This window comes from Manis pentadactyla, chromosome 8 (genome assembly GCF_030020395.1).
Source record: "Manis pentadactyla isolate mManPen7 chromosome 8, mManPen7.hap1, whole genome shotgun sequence".
Classification (NCBI taxonomy): Eukaryota; Metazoa; Chordata; class Mammalia; order Pholidota; family Manidae; genus Manis; species Manis pentadactyla.
Genome location: NC_080026.1, coordinates 13,073,772 through 13,093,410, shown reverse-complemented (window position 1 = coordinate 13,093,410; position 19,639 = coordinate 13,073,772). Strand labels below are relative to the sequence as shown.

The following is a 19,639-nucleotide window of genomic DNA, read 5'->3' as shown; positions in this document are numbered from 1 at the left end:
TCTGAGCCCGAGTCTCCTGTTCCCCTTCTCTGCGAGCAGTTTCTGTCCTGTCAGTAAATTCCTTCTCTGCTTAGGTGAGCCGCCGTTGGGTTCTGTGGTTTGCCCCCAAGATCCCTGGCGAGCCCGTTTCCTTTTCTTCCTCCTTGCAATCCCCCAAGCGAAGGTATCCCTCCTGGCTCCGTCTGTGTCTGTCTTTATTCGCCATCCACACTTCTTCCACCGGCGAGCTCATCTAACTTCTGGGTATTAGTTGTCACGTTTATGCCGATTTCTCCTAATTTTTTTTCCTGATTCCACCTCTTTCCTGCGCTGCAATCTAATCTCATGTTACCAAATGCACAGCCCCTGCATGTCCTTCTGATGCATCAAAATGAACAAGATTAAAACAGACTCACCAACTTTTTTCTTGCTAATGAACCCACTGTACCTCCGAATTTCTCTCTTTCTTTCAGAATACCCAGACTGGATATTTCTGTCCCTGTCATACCTCACATCCCTGAAGAAACACATACGAAGTTTTTTGTATTTTTGCCAGACCAGTGCCTCACATCTTTCCTTCCCCTCATCCTGTCACTAACTTGTTGCCTGAACATCCATCATATACTCCCTGCTGAGCCCCTACCTCTACTTATCCCCTGATTCAACTTGACACATGAAGCCACCTTAACTTCCCTAAAACACAGTTCTATTTATATCACCCCCCTGTCCAGGTTAAAGTGAAAAGTAGAACCTTTGAAGCCATCCACAATCTGATCCTAACCGACTTCAACCTTATTTATCCTATCCTTGGGATTTTTTTTTTAAACATTTATTGCCCAGATTATGTTCCACAACTTTCCCACCCTCAAGCCTTTGTTTAGGATGTTTTCTTTACATGGAGTGTCTTTCTCTGTAGCTCAACACAAGTGCCAACCTAAGTACCAAACCAAATGCCATCTCCACCATGAAGTCTTCCTCCTGGCCCCCTTATAAAGTGCTTCTCAGCTTTGACCATGCAGATGAATCACCAGGGCACCCTGCTGGAGTGCAGTCTGATTCAGTAGGTCTTGGTGAAAGTTCAGGTCTGGGATGCTCTGCTTCTAACAAGTATGTCCAACAATACTCACTGATGCTGGAGGTCCCTGGGCCATGATGGGAGCCACAAGGCCCTGGAGAGAAGCATGTTCTTTCACTAAACCACAGGGCAAGATACCAGGGCAGGGACTGTGTATTATTCATTGAAAATATTCTGCAGTCTTTACCCATTTTGTCTTCTCAAAGACAGGGCTTGGGTTTGGCTCATCATTATTTTGGTTGAATTGAACATGCCTCTGGTATAATCTCCTTTTTCTCCTCACTTCCTGGATTAATTAGATTTTACATGGATAAAAATATGAGAAGAAGGGAAATCCTCCCATGATCTGCTGCAGGTGCGGACGGCCCACTGCATTTAACACGGTGCTAGTATGGTTATTGCTGTAGCTAGGGTTCTTAAATGCAAACAACTGAATCCATTCCAGCTCAAGCAGAAAAGTAATATATGAAAGAGTATTCGGTGGCTCACAGCACTGCTGAGAGTCAGAGACTGCGCAGCAAAAGCGATGCATACACTACACCAGAGGACCACACAGCCCAGCCTTTGGCTTAGATTCTGCAGTTCACTCTGTACTTGAAGGTAGTCCTAGAACTTCAGCCACCCCGGCTTCTGAAAGCTGTATGTGTCTGCCGTGAACCCCACCACAGTGGATTCTGGGCAGGGCCTGCTTCTTCATGTGTGTATTCGTTTCTGGTATGTAACTGATTACCATGAACTGAGTGGCTTAAACAGAAAGAAATGTATTCTCTCACTATTCTGGAGGCCAGGAGTCCAAAATCAATATCCCTGGTCCATGCCCCCTCTGGAGGCTCTAGGGGAGAACCTGTCCTTTACCTCTTCTGGCTTCTGCCGGCTGCCCGCATTCCTTGGCTTGTGGCTGTATAACTTCAGTCTTCCAGGCCAGCATCTTCCAATCCCCTTTTTCTCTGTCATCACATTGTCTTCACCTACTAAGCATGTGCTCTTGTGCTCCTCTTATAAGGATAGAAGGGATTTGTATAGGGTCCACCTGGATAATGTGGTGAATCTCTCCATGTCAATAGCCTTAATTTAATCCGCAAAGCCTTATTTTGTGTAAGGTAATGTTCATAGGTTCCAGCAATTAGGACCTGAATGTCTCTGGGGCCATTGTTCAGCCTCCCGCAATGGTGTTTGCTTCTGGATCGAAGTCTCGCTCATGCACATCTCATTGGTGGGGCCATGGTCACATGCCCGCCCGCTCCTGAGCTGCAAGAGAGGCCAGGAAGCGAGCTTGTCAGGAAATGTGTTCAGAGATGATAGGTGGGCAAGTTATATGTCAAATATCAACTAAAACAGGGTCAAAACTTTCATAAACATGAACTTGGTGCCAGAATTTTTAAACTAGAGAAGTTACTTATGGCTGTCTGTTTTGGACACCAAATTTTGATTCATCCAACTATTGACAAGGAAAACCATCAATCTAGAAAACCATTTTCTTTGATTTGGGGAGGTGAGTGGCAAAAACAAAACAAAAACGTGAGGTATGGCTTTTGGTCTGTTTCTCTTTTGGATCACAGGAAAAATCACCCCAAAAATCCAATATGGACAATTCAAACAGAACCAGTATTTCATTAAGAGTGATATTTGGTTATAATGTCATGGTAAATTCCATTTCCTGTCTGGCCTGAAGTATATTACTTCTGTGGTGCCTAGCATTGTCTAACATATTTATGGAAATAAGGACTTGGGCAATATGAGGGAAACAGCTTCTATTTTCTCAACTTCCTGATGCGTGATTTTTCAAACAAACCGAACGGTCCTTCTTGTACCTACCCCCCTTTTCCCCAGTGCACGTGTATTTCTCCATGTCAGCAGTTAGTTTTCCCAGCAACTTCACCTGTATACCTGCTAGAAATAATGGTGTCAACTCTTATTTTCCTAGTCTGCCAAAATACAAAAAAATCAAAGAATCTATTAGTATGTGCCATGCTTAATAGTGTTACAATGATGGTAGGCAGCTCATAGGTTTGACCAATTACTGTGGCAGGAACAATACTTCTATATTTTGGGATATATATGTATTCAAGAGGGGGAGAGAACCTTGTAAAAGTTATTGAGGTTAACTTTTATAGCTACTATCTAGATGTCAGTGTAAATATTTCTTGGGCTGTTCTGCGTAAATAATCTTCTGAGAACACTCTTTTTATTGTTGACACTTTGCTACAGGTTTCTAAGATACACTTAAAATTCAGTTTGTTTGAACATTCTTTGTGAATTGGGCAGCATAATAAAAAGTTTCTTTTAAAGATCCATAATCGAAATGATGAAAAAAATTAAAGTTATGGAAAGAAATTTATTTTTTTTCTTTAACCTGGGAGGCTTTCTATTTCTTCCTTGAGACATTTCATTCCAGAAACGACTGTAGTAATATGATCTGATTGACAATGACTCCAGCTGCCCCAAACACTAGCTAAAAGTTAGGGGTAAATCCCCAACCCCTTCTGGCACTGCTTCTCATTATAAGATGAGAATAATAACCATGTCACTTTTGACTTCCCAGCACCAGTGACTTTCCCCTTAGATATGGTCGTCATTTTAAGAAAAATATGTTTTAGTGCTTGTCTCTCCCTTGGGTTCCAGAGTGATTTTGTGTATATCAGACATTCCCAAAATGTCCATCTCTGTTTTGTCCCCAAGTCCCCTGATTTGATGTAACTTTTTGGTGTGGGGAGGAGGGTGAAGTAGAACTGGAGAGCTTTTGGAAGCTTCACTTTATGAATTCATGCTTCTGCTTCAGCATAGTGTTTGTATTTGATCCAACATAAAAAGCTTCAAGCTTTTAATGTCCTGCTGACCCCAGTATCAACAAAGCATTGAAGCGGAAGCTTTCTGGCGGCTGATTACAGGGAGATTTTATTTCACTAGCTTTAAGACTAAGTATACCTTTTAGTAGATCTTTCTCAAGGATAAGCTTCATCATGCATTATAAATCAAGTTCAAGAGCTTTAATAAAGGACTCTTGGTAATTTGGTAATATATTATCACTATGTTTTGGAAAGGCGATAAATGACTGCTTTTTATAGTGTAATTTAAAATAATAATAAGGATTATAGTTGTGTTCAGTCATGAAAGTATAATATAACAGTTTGGGCTTATAATAACCATTTTTCCCTTGACAATGTCCACTCTTATTTTAGTCCAAGAATGGCTTGCTTGGGAATGATTTACTGTGCTTGCTTTTAGAGTCTAGTAGGGCTGAACATGTGTTTAATTGGAGTTTTATGTTGCCTTGGAAAAGCTGCACACAAACATGAAATTGAAAACTGGAGAGTAAAGACTGCTAAAGTGCGTGAGCCATTCTGATCACCAAAGCATGGCCTATGCTTGCAAGCTTCTGGTAAATGGGTAAAATTGAGATGTGGAATTGGAGAGGGTGTAATTAAGGAATTATTTCTAAAGGTGTGTACGAAGGTACAGGGAGCAGCAAGGGACGGTGAAGTACCCAGGCGCTCCGTGCGTCAGGAGGCCCTTACCACCCCAGGCCTGAAGAGCCAAGCAGTTTTCCTGTTCCTAGATCTGGACAACAGTGTACCTGTGGGAGAGGGGCAGCGATAGGGGCTGTGGCCTCAGTGGAGGAAGGTAGCCATTGTTAGGGATGCATTAAGGCAAGAAGGGAGCCAGGGGGATAAAAATCCCCAAACTTTCTTTGATGGTTTTTTCAGAGTCTCTCTGGACCCAGCCAAAGCTAGAGGGCAAGGAAGTCTGCATATATAGTCTGAAGCACGGAGCAAGGGGAAGATAGGGGGAGTGTGGATTCGGAGGCATATCCAGCACACGGAAAGACTGGAAGTCAGGAATGATGAATAGAACAGATGCTAAGAGGCTCTGCATGTTTATCTGATATACATGTGACCAGTTAGAATCTAAACTCAATAATCTCCTAGTTTCCATTTTCCTACTTTCCAGTCATTACTAGAAAAAAAAAGCTCTTTCAAAGTTCTCTTTTTTCCTGGGATTTCCTGACTTTCAGAGCTGTTTGTTTCATATCTTTAATCAGGTGGGAATGTAGCTTACTAGCTTTTAACAAGGCCACGGAACAAAACAGAAACAACCCAATTCCTGCCTACCATCCAGGACCGCAGCAGGGAATCTTGCCATTCACAAGATCCATCAAAGAAAGGAACTGTGCAACTTTGCTTCTAATTGTCAGGTATTCTGTAGAGCTCCCTTGGGGTTCCTGACTCCCCCTCCGGCACCTCCTCCCTCCAGCTCCCCACTTTCAGAGCTCCCCTTGGGACTCCTTCCCTGATTGGATTCCGAAGCAGAACTGCACACGTGCCTCACCTTGCCAGGTGTCTGAGTTAGCTGAGAAGCCTGCTTGCCCTTCCCTGATTGTATGGCCCTGCAGCATGGCCACTTTCACCGGCCCTGGTCCACCACGCTCGCCTTCCTCTGAACCACCACCTTTCTTGCACTGCTCGGGTCAGCCGAGCTGCAGGCAACACAGACAGCTGAGAAGAGCCCAGAACCGGGAATCATGAGATTAGGTTCTGATTCCAACTTTGCTGCACATTAGCCGAATGTCACTCATTGGTCAAATCAATGAATATTTCTAAGCCTTGTTTTTGTCATCTGAAAATACGGTCATAAAATAGATCTGTGATCCCTCAAATACTACCTTGAAATGGTAGACTAGTTTTCTTCACAGGAAATGGCGGCTAAGTGAAGATGGGTTGGGCATTGAAGATCAGAATTGTGTCCGAGGACCTGGTTCTTGGTTTTAAGCCACAGAAACTCACTCTTGCTAAGGACCCAGGGGGTGTCATGACTTGACGGACCTTAATCGAACACCCACAAAGCCTGAGGTGGAAACTGTAATGCCAATTGGTGATTGTTCTGCCATTCAAGTAGGCACCACACACTTGTTCCACAGTCATTGCTCCAGGACAAGTTCCTCGGTGTAGACCCTGTTTCCCATGAGATTACCCACACCTGGGCACCTTCTAGAGTGACGCTCTGGAGCCATCGCTGCCCGAGTGAAGTCACCGAGGAGGCTGAGGGAGCTATCACAAGGCCAGCATATTAATTTACAGTTAGAAATTGAAGATGAGTATCTACACAATTAGCACCTTCTCTCAAATGGCATGGGAACTTTAATCATGATCACAAACCATTTCCTTTATCATAGGCACCCCTTGCCTAGGGGCCTAGTATACTCAAAGTCTGGAAATCAGACATTCTCTTGACACTAGGCAGACATATTTTGAGGACCCAAATCCTAAGTAGAGATTTTTTGGTAGGCATGGAAATAGAACAGAGGAAGTTATGCTTATAACACAAAGAAAGATGATCTAACAATACATCCATCTCACTCAGGAATGTCTTTGGAACCCTAAAACCCTGGGCCATACCCCTAGGAGCCTTGCCATTGGAAGTGAAAATACACCCCACCCCATATCCAAGTCTCCTTCCTCCCCAAACTGCAGAGAGTGTCTGTCCCTGCGTTTGCCCCTGCTGGGGACCGACTCCCCTCCCTGCCTCATTCCTCACACCTTCTTGCTTTCTTTCCTCCTGTTTAATCAAGTTACAATCTAGACAGGTGTCCTGGGGAGCTCTTTTCTCTTTTGCAGATGACTCGCTTATTTTATGCACACATCTATTCTGTGTGTATTTCACAGTTAATTTTGAGGAAAATTCTCACTTGCTGTGCTTGGAGTAAACCTCAAACATTAACAGCTGAAAAAGAAGCTTAAGACTCCCCTGCCCTGCTGGACTAGCCAGGTGCTCTGTGAAGCATGTTTCATGCTTAATGGGAGTTGTTTGTGTTTGTTCCCAAATCCACTTATGCCAATTGTGTTAGATATTGTAATTTTATAGTTAAATTTAAAAACATCAGATATGAGTATAAAAAAGAGAATTCTTTTATGAAAACTAAGCTGAAAGCTTTGCAAATACTAAATAAAGGCAAGAGCTAAAAATTCTGTTGTTGAGTTATTTAAATATTGGGGAAAATTATAAAAATTTAGGGCTTTGCACTCAGATTAGCCTACAGATGTAATCTTTACATTTTCACTCCTCTAAAAACACTGAAACTGGAGAACAAAACCTTGAGGATATGATTTATGCACAAGACCAACAACAAGCCAGATTAAAATGAATGATATCCCTACACCAAAAGATTTGTGGTTAAATGTACATTTTTGTGTTCTAATAGAAAATAAAATGTTTAAGCTAAGTATGCATCTATCAATTATTGATTCCTTGCTTTAACTGATAATTTTGATTCTCTCACTAGAGGTCCTGAGTTGGATAAAAGTGTTTCAAATGCAGTATAAGTAATAATAACAATATGATCATTATAATGCTACCATCCACAGAACTATATTTCTTCGCAAGTACAGTTTACTATTAAAGTGTAACACTACTTTTACTTATTAATGTGCAATTACAGATTATCTTCTAAAGCAATACATAAAATAAGTAGGACTTCTTGCTCAATGGATCTCCTTTCTCTCTAAACTTCCGTTGGGAAGTACAAGTCGCAGTTTCAACTCCAAGGAGTTTCTACTGTGAATACTGGTACCAAACTCCCTGATCCTTTGTTGTCGCCAGCGGGCGCTGCTTCATCGGGAGGCGCACCCTGTCAGGCAGTGTGCAGGAGACTGGTCCTGCTTCGCACCCACAGGTGTCATCTGAAGTGAAACGAGCAAAACAATTTGTCTAACTAGAGGAGCCCTGGGTTGAGCTACATGTGCCTATGGTCTGGGTAAACGCTACATTTATTCAGGCATGCTCCGTCTTGCACAGGTTTCTTGTTGGGCTCCGTGGGAACTGCACTTTGAATCAGGAACTCCAGAGGCCTTTGTGGTGGTCAGAAGTAACATTTCAAGTGAAGTTCCCACCCCTCCTTACTTTTTTCTTGGAGTTTTGCCTGGTTCTGCCTTCTGGCTCTGGGTCTCCCCCTCTTTCTCATCAAACTCAGTGGGGCAGGAGTGTTGCTGATTTCCACCTCTCTGGGTTGGGTCTCCAGCTCCTGCCAAGCTCTACTATCTAAGAAGGTAAAGAGTGAAGTTTAAATAATTGCCTGAGGATATGACCTCATAAATTGGGACTAAAGAAGTGCACGTTAATTCACAAACCACCACGTGCGAACAATAACAACATTCGTTTCAGGGTTGAGGAGGGACAAAGGAAAATATTAATGTAGTGTTTAATAATTTGTCATCTTAAATTAAAAATATATTTATTTGAAAAATACCCAGGAAAACATACAATGCTTGAATTTAATGTAAATGAGGGACTTAATGGAAGAAATGGAAAAGGGCATTTTATATTAGTTTTAAGAATCAATTTCCTTTATTAAATAGAAGCACAGGAAACATATTGAAAATAGCGTAGATCAGGATGTCTACTTTTTTTTTCCAAAAAAAAATGGTATTGCTACTCATAATTACAAGAAACGGATGACAATATTTTAAATGTGTTAACTTCGGCCCATCACACTCACATCATGGTGTGAAGGAAACAGCACTTGAGTGATTTTTTTCCCTTAATTTGTTCTAAATTACAGCAAAGTGCTCTGCAAGAAGCAAGTGCTTGTGTTAATTAACTCCAAGTAAAGAAGGTCACTGGTATACATAGGATTCATTTTGTGGTTTTAGTTACAGATTTTCTTCTGCATTTAGAATTCTTCACTGGCATTATAAGCACATTCAGATTTTCACTTTTTAATCTAGCATTTCAGGTTTAGGCATATTTGTTGATTTTTTTCAAAAAAGATAAAATTCAACAATAATAATGGAATTGACTTAAGAAATGAAACATGGTTCAACCTATTTATAAGTATACCTAAAATATTAGCTTTTTGCCTAAGCCTAATATTATAGTTGAATTTTTTTAACTGCTATTTTATTGTGCTTCTTTTCAACATAAAGAATTAACAAATCTGAGTTTTCTGTCATTTTATATTGAATTGTAAACATTGGAGATAAAAATTCTAAATGTTATAAATTCTTGTAGATAATCCAAGATATCAAAAGTTTCATCAGGCTTTAGAGAACCATAATAGCTAAGTCAATATTTCTAAAATAGATACAACTTTTAAGTGTTTATTACTAATATTCAATTATAAAAGCTTCAGTTTTTTTTTTGGTGTAAGCCATTATTTGTATGCCTAAGAATAAATAAGAGAACTATAGTATGTTTTAATTATCTTGCTCATATAACACATGATAACATAAGGACTTTAAACTGAAATTGTTTATGGAAGTTAATATTTGAATGCCATGCTGTGATCAGTAAGACATATTTGCTCACCTTTTCCAATCCACTCCATAATAACTAGGCATCACTATAAACAAGTTTTGGCTTTAAATGGATTTAACCAGAGAGTAAAGATAATAATATATGCCATTCTTCTGATTGTCTTTTTTCTGAAGATTAAAAATTTAGCTGTATGTAAATTTGGTCCATCTTTGTTGACCCAAAACTAATTTTCTTTCTAACTGAAAAATATTAGAAATGTTAATCATTGTAGAGCAGTGGTCCTCAAACATTTGTTTGCATACTTCCTAAAAGAATTTTGAGAAAAATGTTTATCTCTTCACAGTTGACATCTGAAAATTTTTTTATAGTTAAGATGCACCTTTCAGCATATTATAAACAATGACATTAAAAATAATAGTCTCCTGTTACTTTTAATATATCTAATGGAATCTAATATTGTAGTATGTTTTTACCTTTTTATCTTCAATGATTTTAGGTTTTCAGAAAAGTTGCCAACATAGTACAGAGAATTCCTCCTGTACACTGTTCACCCAGCTTCCTCCAATGGTACATTTCGCATAACCATAGTAAAATAATCAAAATTAAAAAATTAATACTGATATACTATTAACAAAACTATAGACTTTATTCTACATTTGTGTTTTTCTATAATGTTCATTTTCTGGTCCATGATCCACTCTTGAGATTCTGCCTTGCATTAAGTGGTCATGTCTCCTTATTCTCTACTCTGTGACAGTTCTGAGCACTTTGGAAGTGGTCGATTATTTTGTAGAATGTTCCCAATTTAGATTTTCCTGGTATTTTTATTATTAATTTAAGATTATGCATTAAATGGGAGGATACCAAAGAAGTCATTCATCCTCATATCATACTAGGGTGTACATGATGCAGATAGGGCTGATTACTGCTTATGTTAACCTTGATCATTTGATTAAAGAGGTTTCTCCACTGTACAGTTAGCAATTTTCTGTTGTAATTACTGACTCTCTTGGGAGAGATACTGTAAGGTTATGCAAATTTCTTGTTTCTCCTTAAATGTTCACCGGCTAATTTTAGCACCCACTGGTTGATCTTGCTTACGACAATTATTACTGTTGTGCATGTCAAATGGTTATTTTCTTTCATTCCTTCTGTGTTTATTAATTAATGTATTAATAATTCTTCTGTAGAAAATTGCTTCTCTTCAATTTATGTATTTACTCATTCAATTATTTATTTTTATCAATGTGGGCTTATATTTATTCTGTTGGTTATAATCTAATACTATCATTATTTGGTTGCTCAAATTGTTCCAACTTTGGCCATTAGGAGCTACCTCAAACTGGTTCCTGTGTCCTTTGGACATGGCCTCATCTTTTAGTGAACACTTTCTTACTTTCTGGCACCACAGATATTCTAGGTTCATCTTGTATTTTTCCTGCCCCAGACCTGGAATCAGCCACTTCTCCAAGGAGCCTGGTTCCTTTGATGGGACATATCATAACAGTTTGAATTCCATCATAAACTATTTAAAAATAGAAATACACACAAACAAACTCTTTGGCAGTCAAAGATTTTACTTTCTTTTTCTCCTTCTAATTCTACATTAGAATTCTATCCTAGTGTAATACATTTTTATTCTCAAAAATATTTTACTCATCACTATGTCATATTTGCCTGCAGTAGAATGTGTACATAAATTTGAATTATCTTAAAAAATTTCCCTATGAACACAGATAGGTTCTAAGTGTTATACATTTTCTTCTATATTGAGTTGTCATTTCAATATACTACACAATTGGTCAGAAAAACATAAATGTATTATAACTGTTAATAAATAATTAGTATATATCAAACTGAAATGTTAAAGGTAATGCATCTTTCAATGAAATGGGTGTATCATAGATAAAATTAATTAATGTTAATTTAAAATTGTTAGAATGAGTCAGAATTCAGCATGAATTGTTCTTTTGTTTTTCTTTTTTCTTTTTTAATAGCTATATGTGCTGAGAAACTCTGCTAGACATTGCTGGTGCTCACCGTATTTGGTGAGCACTCTTTCCTGAGCACAGTGGAAGACTTCCCAGACCTCCTTGCAGTTAGGATGGACCACGTGACTAGTTCTGGCCACTGATAGGTGAGTGGAAGTGTAAGTTCAGGACACAGGAACTGAAGAGTTCTCTATTTCTTTTTCCTGCCATGGCTTCCCTGGAGGCCCCACATTCTATAGACAGAAACATGCATCCTGGATGAGTCACTTCTTGAAAGTGAGCTGCCCTGGAGAGCCAGCGCAACCACAGCAGGCTTTGCATGACCAAGAGATTAGTTTTTGAGTTTTGTTTTGGACCAACCACTGACATTAGAGGGTTTGTTTGCTTCCACAGCATACCCTAACTTATCCTGACTAATACAGAAACTTTGTTCATATAAATAAGTAGATGGGCATGAAAGGGGCTTGTTATAACAATGTAACTCTATCATTTGAATTCCTTTCCCATTTGTGCCAAAATCACTGATTTCTCATTAAGATTTATCTTTCATTATCTATCAACTGACAATTTGATTATGCTTTCCTTTAATTTTGCTTCAAGCAAAGAATTAGAAACATTGGATTTGCAAAAGGATTTGTTACTCAGTCATTAAAGTGATTTACCTTGTTAATTTCCTAGGATTAAAATTAAAAGGCCTTACTAAGACATTTGAAATGACTATTATTTATGCCTGTTACTCTTCCACTTACAGGCACCTTACTTTACTTGATATACATAGTAATACTGGGAAATTAATTAATTAAATAATACTAATTTTATTGTACTGCCAATACTATTTTTTCTATTAAAAAGCCTTTATCTTAATAAATGCTCTAGGCAGAACACTGGAGTTGCAGATTTAGATCACTGAGTTAATGAAAAATATTCAACATAAAACTTAATTGATAAGGCCAATTCTCATTGTCAAACCCATGAGCCAAATAAGAAAATGTTCAGAAAAAAGTCTGATTTCATTTTCCAATTCAGTAAGCATGCTAATACTCACTCTCACTTAGAAATTTAAGATAGTTAAGCCCAGACCTTTGCCATGAGCTTGTCATTAGGGTAAAGTAAGATGTCACGTTTTTATCAATAGCTGCACTGTTTGCTTTCACCAGGATTTCTCTCCAGGAATGCCTTTTTGGTAATAGTCAGGGGCTGGTTGAGATTGTCTTAAGATGTTAACTTGAGATCTGCCTTTGAATAATTACATAACTTCTTTAAGGGTAGTTATCACTCTTGCTGTTCCACTATATAATACATATTAATTTAGAATATCCCAATATGGGACTTCTAACACATCCCTTAATCCTTAACAGAAAAATGTATGAATGAGGCTGTACACTAGGCTTATAATTCCATCATTAAAAGAAGCTTCACTGACATCATTAATTTGATTTGTTTTCTTTCTTTGGTGCCACGAAGGATTTTCTCCAGATTAAGCAGCATAATAAGATTTGGAAAGCCATGTCTCTATTATTATTATTAGTAGTAGTAGTAGTAGTAGTATTTAAAGGTAGAGACATGCATTTGTACAAATAGCATGACATCATGACCTCAGGGGTATCCTCATGCAAGTTAACACTAGAAAGAATATATATGAAGGTTAAATATTTTGGAAACTGAGGTCCTTAAAAATATCCTTCTCCTGTGTCCCTTGGAAATATTTGTGCACCTTTAGGGTATATGTCTCAGTTTCAAGGCTGTTAATTTGTTTCAGTAGCCTATGAAAGCTACATAATTAATCAAAGGTAGATCTCAAGTTAACATCTATGTCAGGTAGAGATAGGAGACCTACTGGAGGACTCCAAGGTCTGATGGACATGGAGGCCCTACTATGTAGGAGGAACCTGAACCCGTGAATGACTAAATGGAGCAATGTCCTCCTGCAAGCCCATGCTCAGGTGGATGAAAAATAAACCTTTGCTATGCAAGCCGCCGTGATTTGGGGTTGTTTGCTACAGCATTTAGCCTCTCTTGATGAACAGAGTAGCTGATAGTGCTGGATAGGGTCTCACTACTGCAGGGTTGAAGTGGTCTTACAGCCAAGAACTGCAGTGTCCAGGCAGGAAATAGGCAATTCTCTGGGGCTAAGGCAGTACCAAGAAGAGCCAGGATGGGGCCAAATTAAAGAGAATGGACTGCAGGTGGCACCTGTTGCAGACTTCATAGCTGATGCCAGCAGAACTCCCAGAAGCGGGGCCAGGCAACCTGATGGGGCCAGGTAGACACCAGATAACACGCACAATTATCACCTTCTTCCACCAGCACCACAAGCATACAAGTTTTCGTATATCCAACCATCATTTTGAGGAATGAAAGGAAATCCCAGAAGACTGAATGTTTGTCTAAAGAGACCATTTAATCTGCCTTTGGTAGAGAGTAGAGCTTTTCAATAGAGGAAACATTTAAATTGAAAGAAGGCTATTGGAATTGGAAGAGCCCAAGATATTTTCAGCTGGAAAGTACAAGATTTTCCATTACCCAGAGTCATAGAAAATAACAGATTCTCTTTGGAGGGGGACACATTACTTATGTGTGAAGGAGTTTGTGACCATGATACCTTATTTCTTTTCATACTATAGCCATGAAATCTGGTTCAAGTTAAAAATAGATGTGGGAAAAAGTCTCTTAAAGTACACATATATGAATAAAGCAGAATATTTCAGTATTTTTTATTTCTTTTAATTTCATATGATCTGTCTGTGGGGACAGATTCCCTGGAGCTGTGTTTCAATACTAAATATCCCAGTGTAGAGAACTGACAAGTTGTACAGTTTCTGTCTGCAAGACCACTTTATTAATACTTTGTCAAGTTGTTATGTGTGAGAGTGCACTTCAGTACGCCTGGACTGGAAGGATAATTGATCAGCAGTTTTTACGAAGTCCATGGAAAAGAACAGAACTTTAATTCCACTTGACAGATTGTTAAATTGGGCTTTTTTTTTTACCATGTGGTTAGTTCAGCCAGTTATTCTTGTGAGTCATAAATAAACAACTGCCACGTAAGGTGATATCTTTTCTTAAAAAGAAGTCCCAAAACTTAAAAAAAATTATGGAAGTAGGTCATCCCAATAAGCAAACTGCACAGCAATAGCAAAGAGCGGCTTTGGAAGCTGTAGTAACCGTTTCAGGCCACGAGGACTCCATCCTCAGGGTATGCTCCTCAAATGCTATTTATAATGATGATGGATGGTTTTCATTCCAAAATTTATTTGTACTTTCTCTCAGAGCTCCACCCTGTGACTAGTGGCCACCAGTTCGGAGGCAGCCGGATATAATAATTAAAATGCACACTCTAGAAAGGACCTGAAATTCCCCCTGTGAATTTCTGTCATAGGACCTTACTTAATTTTCATAACCACCTGATGTCTTCTACTTACTCATTTCTTTACTGGGTTACTGTCAGTTTTCCTTCACTAGAAAATAAGTGCCCTGAAAACAGAAATCTTACTAACTTGCTCACCCTAGTCCATCTGGTTTTTAGAATGGCAGTTGATTCTTCATAGGAATTCAATAAACATTCATGTAATGAATAAACTTTTAAGTCTTGATTAATAAGTCACTTTTCCTTATAAGAAGTTAATGAAGGACGATCAAGTCTGTGCTTTTTGATTCATGGACAGTATCATGCTTTAAATCATTACCAACTGCACGAACTAGTCCCATGTAGACAGAGATGGTTCTCAAAAACCATAGACTAAATAGAATGCCCCAAAGAAACTCATTTATAGAGCAAGGGTGCCTAGATTGCTATCGGAAAGCAACATATTTCGTACTTTCCAACATATCCTCTAGTTTGGTTCTAATGAACTGTATTTTAGATCTTCAAAATTCCCCCCTCTAAATTCAAGTTATATTTTATATCTTTTAGTTGCTAGGAGAATTATATATTATTTTATACCTTTAGCTTTCAATAAAGGGCATGAATTTTAACAGTATTGAGAGCTCAGTAATTCTTTAAGCTTATCTACATTTTTAACTATCAAACTTAGTCATGATTTAGTAGGTGATGGTTTTAGGCCACATTATGTATTTGTTTATGAAAGTGTGCTGCTAACCAAAATCTGTACTATTTAAAGAAATATAATTTTTCTCCTGTAGTTTGAGAAGAAGTCAGAGCTAATAGAAATCAATATTACCTGAAATATTAGTTTAGAGCCCAGAACGTGAGTTTTAACCTTAAAAATTAGTTTTCCAAACTTCACTGTTGAAATGACTGATTTAAAAAGATTGAATTAAAAAACAAACAAGCAAGAAGCCTCTCAGAAGCCTTTTCAGAAGTGCAGAGTTTCAGACTTTGCTTCCTTTCTCTTTCTCTCGTAATGGTATGACTGTGGGTAAATGTCTGAATACATACCAGATTACTTAAAACATTTCCAAAAAATTCTGGTAGAAGCATATTAACACAAAACCTATTATTCACCTTGATTTGAGAATTTCAATAGGGAGTTGTTTTTTTTTAATGGTTCTTGTGTTCTGAAGGTAACCATTATATATTTCCCCCTTTTAAGAATAGATCACAGTTTGGGGAAATGAATAAATCAACACTCATCTGATTTGGTTATAACTCAAAACTAGAAACCAGTAATCACTTTAAAAATAATTAAAATAGTGATGCAATTCACATTATAAAGGCATCTGGTCTGTAAATGAAAAGAGAGAGGGCACTCCCCTTTATCATCTTCTTTACCGCTCGTGGCTGCGGCATTCTCTGACCTCATTATTCTGGGTCATTCTTCTCAAGGTCAGATATGAGAATATTCTCTTCTAAATGTACCGTACTGAAGTTAGTGGTAGGATAGTACGGGTTCCCGGACTCTGTAAGTCTCCTGAAGATGCCACGGTTGTGCTTGTATACGCAGAAGGGAAGTGTGGCGATTGCCAGAATCACTATCAGTGTCAGTGCTACAGCAAGAGGTACGAGGCTGTGACTTGGTCCTGAAAGAAGATGAAAAAGGAGGAAAGTTTCAATGACAATAAGGATAGATACTGTCCCATAATTGCTTTCTACTTGTTTCTGAGAAAAATACAAATGGTTCCTCCTATTCCCAACTTACCTTTTCCTGGATGCTCCTTTACAACATGAATATCTAAAATCAAATACAAAAAAAGTTGTGAGATGAAATTTTTCCTTCAAGTCAGCAAAATTATGTCATTACTCATGGTAGTGCTCAGCAAATGATGGCCCATGATCAAACTGGGTCTCCTGTTTTTATAAATAATGTTTTATTGGAATTTGGCCACATTCACTTGTTTATGTATTATCCTTTCATGCCAACGTGGCAATGTGACAGAGACCACATAGCCCCCAGAGCTTAAAATATTTACTATCTGGCTGTTTACAGGAAAGTTGGCAGATCCCTGACTTAGAATAATCATTATTAGTGCTCACAAGACATACACAGCCTCTTTTGTTAAACTGGAGAATTTCCATCCAGTGTTAGCTGTGTGCAGTGAAAATATGAATAAAATAGAGGAGGTCAGTGTTGTTGAGATCTGATAAAGAGTGTGTCCAGCAACGATAACCTTCCTCTTACATGCAAGGATTTAAAAATAGCACCTTCTCACCTTTGTGACCTCAGGAATCTAGGGAATGAATAATAGCTCCTTCATTCAGAAAGTTTTGAGTTCCTGTTTGAGGATTTTCTATGGGATAAATGTATCTCTTCCAAGTAGACTCTATTTCAAAATTTGAACTCGGCTCTTTTGATCGAGGTAAAGATCCAGAGAAATATGTAGAGAATGACCCAGGAGAAGACCAATAAAGGATTTGTGAGAGAGGAAGCAAGCGCCCTGTGCATTACTGACGCCCGTTTACTCCTACCGATTTCAAAGAAACATCAACATTGTTACCAATATTAAAAACAATTATTTAAATATTTTAAAAACCCTTGTTTTTGCAGCTTAAAAATAACACTGTATAATTTTATACAATAGTATTAGAAACACGAATTATTGTGTATGTGTGTCAAGATACTTTTTAAAGAAAGACTGTTAAAAGAATTTTTAGTCTCAGGATGGGGTCGGTGGGTGTGTGTAGCGGAAGCACATGGAGTTAGAAAATGTGTAGTGTAGTCCTCAGTGTAGCTTCAGTTTGGACAAGTACTCTTCTCATCCGTAAAGTGGGGATATTATATCTGTTCCACTGCCTTGCAAAGTTGCTGTGAAAGACGCGTTGTATGTATTACAGGAAGCTGTGAAGTCCTAATCAGACGTGAGGTGTTTCTGTTTTGTTTTTGGGACTTAAATGCTGGTGATCACTTGGGCACACTGTTTATTATGCTTAGTCATAGTTTCCACACAGAGTTGACATCCACACTACTGGAGCCTCAGACATTGGTGCCCACACCTACTAGGTTTTCCCCTTCATTCCCAGTATTTAATCAGACCACCAAGGCCTCTTTTCCATTTCTGCCTTTCCTTTTTGTTCCTAGTTCCATCACTGGAATTATAACTGCCTCCCTTGACGCCACCGCAGGTGTCTCCAGAGCACATAGGGGCTCCCTGCCTCCTTCACCAAGAAGCTCAGCTCTTTAGGCTGGTGTGCTCTGTAAATGGATCCGACACCACTGTCCAATTTTAATCCCATCACCACCTAATGTGAGCCCTTTGCTGCAATCTAAGCTCATTCTCATCGTTGCCTTTCATTTTGCTGGGGCTTTTCTCCAATGTGCCTTCCCTCCTCTATGTTCTCTTTATCTTGTGGGATTCCAAAGCCTTGTCCCCTCTCTGAAGCCTTCCTCAGCAGCTCAGACCGTAGCAATTCCTCCTTCTTTATAATACTGGCTTCTAGAAACTGTTGTGATTATTATAAACACCTTCCCTCTGTTCATGATTCTTGTTAATCTTAGAAATCTCTGCTGTTGTTTGCAACTGACTATTTTCTGGCTTGCATTTCTTAAATTTTTTTTTTTAATCACCACAAACTGTGTCATTCAAGATGAAGTTAAAGTATGACTTTTATAACATATTATGTCTTGCAACAGAGAATCACATCTACTTATCCACAACAAAGATATCTAGGCCTAGATTATATTTCTTGAGTCCAAAGATTAACCTTAAAAATTCTGAGTGCAGTTGCTAGAATGACGATTGCTTGTTTACATTTGCTTGGTAAACTGATTTTTTGCACCATTAGGTTAATAGCCCCAGTGATACAAGAAAGTCATAGTCGTTGAGTTGATTTATAATGATTTTAAAAATCAAGTATTTTTCTTCATATCAGAAAGAACTGAATTGTCCTCTGACTTGTTTGATGTAGAATAAGATGATGTCAGAATCTATCTGCACTTCCTGAATACTTGGATATTAAAAGCTTTAAACGGTAAAGACGTGGGCAACATTAGGGTAGAATCACATAGAAGAATTAGCCTCTGACTTTACCTACCTGCTTCCATTTTACATATAAATCCCTTTTTGTCTTGACATGGGGATAACTGCCATACTCCCTCAGGGATCCTCAGGGCAACACACAGATGGGCTTTGTCATGGTCTATCTCTGGCTTCCGAATGCCCCAGTTTGACTGGTCTGTGGGAGTTCCATCAAACCACTTTATGGTTTCATCTGTGGGAAAATTTCTGGCTTATTATGAATTACGTGAATATTATCAAACATACTAAGACTAGAATGAACTGTAAAAAGTAGCCCCTAAATTTAATGATACTTATTGGATGCATTCAACTCAATAAACATGTCATGAACTCTACATCAAAAGGCAGTTATTAGTAAAGTTGATTTGTGAACAACTCTCTATTTATTTTAGATATATTCGAATTTGTTTTTAGGATATGTTTATTAATGTGACACTTTGAATTTTGAAATATGCTGACAAGCTGAAAGAGCATTTGACAAAATTCAATATCCATTCATGGTGAAAATTTTCAATAAAATGGGTAGTGAGGGAACATACCTCAACATAATAAAGGCCATATATGACAAACCCACAAAGCTGAAGACTTTTCCTCTAAGATCAAGAACAAGACAAGGATGCCCATTCTAATCACTTTTATTCAGCATAGTAGTGAAAGTCTTAGCTGTGGCAATCAGACAAGATAAGGAGATAAAAGGCATCCAAATTGGTAAGGAAGAAGTTAAATTGTCACTATTTGCAGATGACATGATACTATATATATATATAGAAAACCCTAAAGACTCCAACAAGAAAACTATTATAACTAATAACTGGATTCAGCAAAGTTGCATGATACAAAATTAATACATAAAAATCTGTTGCATTCCTATGTACTAACAATGAACTGGCAGAGAGAGGAATCAGGAAAACAATTCCAATTACACTCACATCAA

General features: G+C 38.3%; 1 protein-coding gene across 2 annotated transcripts in view; it reads right to left on the bottom strand.

The window, feature by feature from the left end:
* Window positions 1–13,658: 13,658 nt before the first annotated feature.
* Window positions 13,659–19,639, bottom strand: part of PLA2R1 (phospholipase A2 receptor 1) — a 114,334-nt gene continuing 108,353 nt past the window's right edge. Inside the window, exons 27-29 of one of the 2 annotated variants that reach the window (XM_036884186.2) lie at window positions 18,722–18,898; window positions 16,392–16,424; window positions 13,659–16,272 (exon numbers count right to left, since the gene is read on the bottom strand). In XM_036884186.2, the coding sequence (XP_036740081.2) occupies window positions 16,055–16,272; window positions 16,392–16,424; window positions 18,722–18,898 (428 nt within the window). In that variant the 3' untranslated portion in view covers window positions 13,659–16,054. The remainder of the gene's footprint in view (window positions 16,273–16,391; window positions 16,425–18,721; window positions 18,899–19,639) is intronic. The other variant, XM_036884185.2, reaches the window with a different exon arrangement.